General features: G+C 48.9%; 1 protein-coding gene across 1 annotated transcript in view; it reads right to left on the bottom strand.

Annotated features, from left to right (window-relative positions):
• Nucleotides 1-7,153, bottom strand: part of nrg2b (neuregulin 2b) — an 84,662-nt gene extending 77,509 nt beyond the window's left edge. Inside the window, exon 1 of the mRNA XM_056275546.1 lies at nucleotides 6,742-7,153. Coding sequence (XP_056131521.1) covers nucleotides 6,742-7,153 — 412 coding nt within the window. The remainder of the gene's footprint in view (nucleotides 1-6,741) is intronic.
• Between the last annotated feature and the right edge of the window lie 347 nt (nucleotides 7,154-7,500).

The raw sequence follows: 7,500 nt of genomic DNA, 5'->3' as shown, positions 1-7,500 counted from the left end.
CTACATACACATGCATACTACACACATACACACTACACACACATAAACATTACACACACTACACACACATAAACATTACACACACTACACACACTCTACACACATACATATACACATACTCTACACACACATATATACACACTACACACACTCTGCAACACATATATACACACATACACTCTACACAAATACATATACACGTACACACTCTACACACACACACATACACACTACACACACTCTACACACATATATAGACATACACACTCTACACACATACATATACACGTACACACACACACACACATACACACTACACACACTCTACACACATATATATACACATACACACTCTACACACATACATATACACGTACACACTCTACACACATACACATACACACTACACACATACATATACACGTACACACTCTACACACACACACACATACACACTACACACACTCTACACACATACATGTACGCATACACACTCTACACACATGCATATACACACCCACCCACCCAAGCTGGAGACATTAAGTGGTGTGTAGTCAAATCATCGACTCCACCACGAGTCTTCCAGGGCGCACGCTCACATTCACGTGCGCGTCGGTCTGCACAGCACCCTTTACGCCATTTTAACAGGGAGCGAAGCTCGTGAACAAGAACACCCCTGCCCACGAGACAGAAACCTGGAGAATCTGGGCTACGGACAAAGAGAGTCCGTAAGCCATCCTGTGATGCCTCCACCACCACCTCCTTCTTGCCCTGCTTAAATACAGACAACATCATAGATTATATAGATTATATAGATTATAGATTATATAGGTTATATAGGTAATAGATTATACAGATTATAGATTGCATAGATTATATAGATTGTATATATTATATATTGTATATAGATTGTATATAGATTGTATAGATTGTATAGATTATATAGATTATATACTATACTTAGCACATAAAGTAAGGAGATGTGTGATTGGTGGATGATGTCTTTGTTGTAACAATGCCTCTTGGCAGTAAGTCTTATACCGGTGGAAAGCCTGTCTATTCCCCTGTTAAATGGCGCCACATGTGGTAGGAACATGCACCTGTGGGATGAGCAGCACAGCTGAGTATGTGGGTTGCGCCCATGACACATTTGTCAGATCTCCTCTGCCAATGCCAAACAGCTGATTTTAATGCTGCTGTTGACTCTTGTGTTGAGCTTCCGGTACCCAGGTGCCGACAACCAGCTGCCTGGTAGAAGATTTACTGCCAAGAAGCGTCGTTACAATAAAGACATACTCTACCACACACACACATCTCCTTACTTTTTGTGCGAAGTTTATATATATATATATAGATAGATTATATAGATTATATATCATACTAGAAGAACCCCGCTACAATGTAGCGGTTTGGTTATCCACCCGTCTAAATCTCCCTCCTCTTCATCCTACCAGCTAACCGCCTTCCCCCTGCCCCTAAACCCCCCCCCACTCCAACTCCCTCCCCCCAAATGCTCAGAATCATCTGAAATGCCGAGAAAAGTGGTTTTTAGCCATTTTTAGAAAATGCATAGTTTGCATAATTATGCATAATTATATTTTAATTTTCTGCTATTTTTCTGGTCCTGTCTGGAACAATACCTGCCGCCTCCAAAAAAAAGTAGGATCATAAGTGCGTTTTTGCGAAAATGCACTTATTTTGCATAATGCCAAAACATTTCTAAGTCCCAGAACATTTTTTTTATGTAGGTGAAAAAAATCAAAGATGCTCAGAATCATCTGCCGAGAAATGCCGAGAAAAGTGGTTTTTAGCCATTTTTAGAAAAATGCATATTTTGCATATTTATGCATAATTATGCATAATTTTAATTGTCTGTGATTTTTCCCTTACTCTCTGAGACGATACCTACCACCTCCAAAAAGAATTAGGATCATAAGGGCTTTAGTTTTCGGTCCCGCTATCTACACTAACTAACTAACACCACACACACACTAACACCACACACACACACACACACACACACATTACGAAAATATAGGAGTAGATGTACAGAACCCAGGACAGGCGAACGTCACGTGACATGCACGCCCGTGGGGTGATGCCGTGTGGAGGGGCGTGTGCTGCGAGGACCGTCTCGACTCTCTCCTTAAGGACCAACGTCTCACCATTCAACATTTGTTCCCCTTCTTCTGACATCAGTGCCACAACGGCTCTGCCCTCCCCCCCCTCCCCCCCCTCTCTCTCACACACACACAGCGGGTGTGTGTGTCAGGGTGGCAACGAGAGCCAATTAGTGGAAATACAACACTTGGCCCCACGCAGCACCGCTGTTAACTGCGTGCCATTTTGCACGAACGCGCGCGCGCGCGCGCACACACACACACTATCAGGTGTTAAACAAAGACAGATAAGTGTTCGTAGGTTAACGGATGATGTATTCCGCATCCGCTGTGTGTTAGGCCACGCCACTTCGTGACGTCACCAGCTCCACTGCCACACAGCTGAACTTAACCTACATGCAGCCCTGCGCGTGGCTGCACGTGACGTGTGCATGGGAAGATGTGAGAGGGGATGGTGACATGTTGACATGGACAATAATGCTACCGCATCTTCACTTTATCGCTAATGTCGAAGGAGAAGCTCTCCTTCCCCTTCTTCTTCTTCTTCTTCTTCTTCTTCTTCTTCTTCTCCCCCCTTCTTTCCCTTCTTCTTCCCCTTCTTCTTCTTCTTCTTCTTCTTCTTCTTCTTCAACTTCTTCTTCTTCTTCTGCTTCTTCTTCTTCTTCTTCTTCTTCTTCTTCTTCTTCTTCTTCTTCTTCTTCCCCTTCTTTCTCTTCTTCATATTCTTCAGCTTCAACTTCTTCTTCTTCTGCGTCCCCTTCTTCCCCTTCTTTTCCTTCCCCCTCTCCTTCTTCTTCTTCTTCTTCTTCTTCTTCTTCTTCTTCTTCTTCTTCTTCTTCTTCTTCTTCTTCTTCTTCTTCTTCTTCCCCTTCTTTTCTTTCCTCTTCATATTCTTCTCCTTCAACTTCTTCTTCAACTTCTTCTTCTTCCTTCCTCACTCCTGCTCATGTGTGTCACTGACACAGGGCTAGTTTACACTGAACAAAACACTAAGATACAGTCAGCTGCAATGAGATAGACAGGGGGGGGAGAGACAGACAGACAGACAGACAGAGACAAAGACAGTGTGAGATGTAAGTACAGAGATGTGGATGGAGAATCGGTGACAAGAGCATGTTTGGGCATCAGATGGAGCTATTTTGGGCAGAAAGTGTCAATGCATTTCAAAAGAGCCGCCAGGAGCAGTGATCAGAGCAGACCTACACGATGCGGTAGACTGGCTGCAATATGAGCTGGGTAGCTTCCCCACTTCTGGGACAGCGTGATTGGATACAGTGGAGCAGATGACACCAATACATCCAAGTGAAGTAAGAGAAGCTACATTCAGCTGTCTGACTCATGTAATTCTAGGATACTGGGGATGTACAAGGATTGTTATTATTATTGTTATTATTATCCTTATCCCAGACTATCTAAACCGTCACGAAAGGACCCAAAGTATCCAAATAATGTTACATTTTTCTCTCTCGCTTCATCTTTTACTCTCAATGTGTGTGTGTGTGTGTGTGTGGGGGGGGGGTTGTGAATCACTCCTCAAGTGGGTCTTTCCTTTCATGAGCCCATCAGAGCTGGGATGAGGTGGTGTTGGTGGGATGAGGTGGTGGTATGAGCTGGTGTGAGGTTGATGAAATTGTTGGTGTTGGTGGGATGAGGTGGTGTTGATGAGCTGGTGTTGGTGGGATGAGGTGATGGTGGTGGGATGAGGTGGTGTTGGTGTTGTGGGATGAGGTGTTGGTGAGGTGATGAGGTGGTGTTGGTGGGATGAGGTGGTGTTGGTGTTGTGTGATGAGGTGGTGGTGGTGGAATGACGTGGTGGTGGTGGGATGAGTTGGTGTTGGTGTTGTGGGATGAGGTGTTGGTGAGGTGATGAGGTGGTGTTGGTGGGATGAGGTGGTGTTGGTGGAATGAGGTGGTGTTGATGAGATGGTGCTGGTGGGATGAGGTGGTGTTGATGAGATGGTGGTGGTGGTATGAGGTGGTGGTGAGGTGATGAGGTGGTGGTGATGAGATGGTGTTGGTGGGATGAGGTGGTGTTGGTGTTGTGGGATGAGGTGTTGGTGAGGTGATGAAGTGGTGTTGGTGGGATGAGGTGGTGTTGGTGGAATGAGGTGGTGTTGATGAGATGGTGGTGGTGGGATGAGGTGGTGTTGATGAGATGGTGGTATGAGGTAGTGGTGAGGTGATGATGAGGCGGTGGTGATGAGATGGTGGTTGTGGGATGAGGTGATGGTGGAATGAGGTGGTGGCGGTGGGATGAGGTGGTGGTGAGATGATGAGATGGTGGTGATGAGATGGTGGTTGTGGGATGAGGTGTTGGTGGGATGAGGTGGCGTTGGCTGCAGCCTCGGCAGTGTTGATAAAGGATGACCTCAGCATGTCAGTGAGCAAACAGAGAGACTCTGTTCCTCTGTTGGTGCAGATGGCTGGCAGGCTCTTGGTGGAGACTCTGACTACCTCCCTGTTAGGACTCTGCCCTTCCTAGCTATGTTTACACTGGTGTTGGGTGTAGAGAAGGACACTGGCCCTTGCTTAGTAAGATTGTAGAATGAAAATTAGCTCTGTCACTTTTTTCTGTCAACATGCACTATGTGAAAGAGCCCGCCCCCTCGCTTTACTTACAGATGACGCAAATGCAGGTGAGCAAACCACTGCTGAGCAGGGAGAAGCTCCTGCAGATGTTTAGCTCCTGCAGATGTGTAGCTCCTGCAGATGTTTAGCTCCCCACTGTGTGTTTAGCAGCTGCTAAGACCTAACGTAGCATCTTTAGAGCCCCCCATACTGACAATGTCAAGATGACCCAAGCTAAATGGATGTCCATACCTTTAGGAGGTGGACATTTCACCCCTACCTATGCCCCATCTACCTTAAAGGTCACGCAGACTCGGAAGGAACTGGTCCACAACACGTCCAGCGCACCATGAAAGCAAGTCATTTCAAACCTTTTGTGAACTAACTAAACTGGAAGGTGGGGCGAGGAGTTGCATGTACATCCGGGCTGCACCCTGCACCCTGCACCCTACGGAGACCTCAGAACATCAGCCTCCTGAAGGTACCAGGAGGCTCCCGACACGGAGCTCACCGAGCCATCGTCTGGGAAGGGAGCTCTCTGAACCAAATCACTGCTATCTGATGTCGCAAAGAGGACTTCCTATGCAGCCCACCTGACAGGTACCGACAGGAGCCCCCCCCCCCAGGAGCCAGTGTATTTAGCAAACTACACGCTTAGAAACACCGACTCTGTCAACATGTAAACCGGCGGACTGGGAAAGTTCCTGTGCCTCAGCTCAACAGCGTCGCTGGGACCAGGGTTGAGGTTCTGAGAGAGCCCCGGGGAAAAGACCACTAAACTTGTCCCGATTCTGTCCTCCATCTTCTAGCGACACAGAGATGGACCGGAAGAGTTTCTCAAATAAAGGGGTAGGGTGATTTAGATAAGGGTGAAATAAAGAAGAAAGGTGCTTGAGACAGGGATGAAGAGCGCTGGAGACCGGATGTGGCTAATGGGCTGTGCTAACCGCTCTGGAGCAGCCAGCATCACAGGTCTACGTGGAGTGCCCAAAAATGTTTCTTTTTGAGGAAAATAAATTCTTAGCGGGTTTGCAAAAACTGCTGCATGGTTCAGGTTAGTTACCCAGGTCTCGGGAGGAGGTTTGAGCTGAGAGTCGGACATGTGTTAAGAATCTCTGGGGTTCGATATCTGAAAAAAGAGAGGGGAATTTATCAGCCTCGAGTTTTCGCTTAGAAACGCATGACGGAGGATGACAAGTTGGGAAGTGCAACTCTTCCCAGTTTCCAATGTGTCTGTGGCCAGCAGGGCACGGCCACATCTGAACTGACAACATCCGTCCCGTCATCGCACGATCCCCATCACGTGCCACTTCTCTCTCACACACGCGCGCGCGCACACACGCACATTTAGACAAAAGTTGGTGCCACTACCTATGTCTAGCGTGCAGCTCCAGAGGTACCACGTGACTCATGAGTGCTGTGAGCGTGATGATGATGAGGTGTCCATGTAGATATCCAGTCCATGTCAGAGTTTCAGTCTCCACTGATGACCACTTCCGGCTTCATGTCAGTACCAGCCTGCCATGTGTGGCTTCCACTCAGAATCGAGATGGTGAACTGGAGCCACACATGGCCGGCTGGTACGTTTATAAAGAGAGAAAGAGAAAGGTAAGCAGGGAGAGAGAGAGAGAGAGAGAGAGAGAGAGAGAGAGAGAGAGAGAGAGAGAGAGAGAGAGAGAGAGAGAGAGGGAGAGAGAGAGAGAGAGAGAGATAGCGAGAGAGAGAAAGGGAAGCAGGAGATGCAGAGGCATCTCACTGCTTCCCTTTCTCTTCCCCTCTCTCTCTCTCTCTCTCTCTCTCTCACGCACACACACGCACACATCCGTTGTCATGCTTTTCATTATAGGTGACCGGGTTTCGGGCGATCGACACATCGATCAACGTGTGCGCGTGCACGGAGACGCGCGCACACACACACACACATGCGTTCACACGTGCGCGAGCGCACCCGGGACGGTGGCCGTCTCCTTACATCACCATCCAGATTAGCGTGGCCTTTATGGTTGCGGTCTTGTGTGTTTGGCAGGTAATAAAAAAAGCCTTCGGAACTTACCGCAGTCCTCGCACAACACTCTCTCCACGTCCTTCTTCAGATCCGGCTCGCTAGCGTCCAGAGGGGCGTACGATGCCTTGAACACCAAGGGCTCAGCCGTGGGGTCCATAAAGAAGATGTATCTGTGGTCCTTCTCCACGGTGGTGCACGGGGCCTCGGAGCCGAAGTCCCCGACGGTGACGAGCTGCTCCCTCTCGAGGCCGCCGCTGTTGACAGGCCACACATCCAGCACTTTGACATTCACACTGTAGGGCTCCCGGGAGGAGACGTTCTCCGGGAAGGAGCGCACCTCCCCCTCGATGACCACGGCGGAGCGGTACGCCTGGTCCTGGAGGGAGTTGAGACTCGGGGCGTAGCAGGCGAAGGAGACCCCAATGACCAGCATGGAGAAATGCACCGGATCCAGCCTCATGCCGTCAGCCGGTGCTGTGCTGCAATGCTGCTGCTGCTGCTGCTGGGTGGCGGGGCGAGCTGGGAGAGAGAGACGGCTGCGAGGCAGGGCAGAGCGGCAGACCGTGTGCGGGTGTCCGTGCCATCTGTGTCTGCCGCCGCTTTCCCCATACGGCTGCTGCCTCGGACCAGCCTAGGAAGCGGAAACGAGCCGCTCCTGCATGCTTACAAATGTGACTGCTGCATTCTCCTTCACCGCCACCCTCCCCCCTCTTCTCTCCCCTTTTTCCTGAAACGCAAAACAAGACTCGTAAATTAGCCTCCACTCGAAGCCAGGGCTATACATGAACCCCCCCTTCCCTCCCTCTT

This window comes from Lampris incognitus, chromosome 1 (genome assembly GCF_029633865.1).
Source record: "Lampris incognitus isolate fLamInc1 chromosome 1, fLamInc1.hap2, whole genome shotgun sequence".
Classification (NCBI taxonomy): domain Eukaryota; kingdom Metazoa; phylum Chordata; class Actinopteri; order Lampriformes; family Lampridae; genus Lampris; species Lampris incognitus.
The sequence above is the reverse complement of the archived record's forward strand: the minus strand, read 5'-3'. Positions and strand labels throughout refer to the sequence as shown.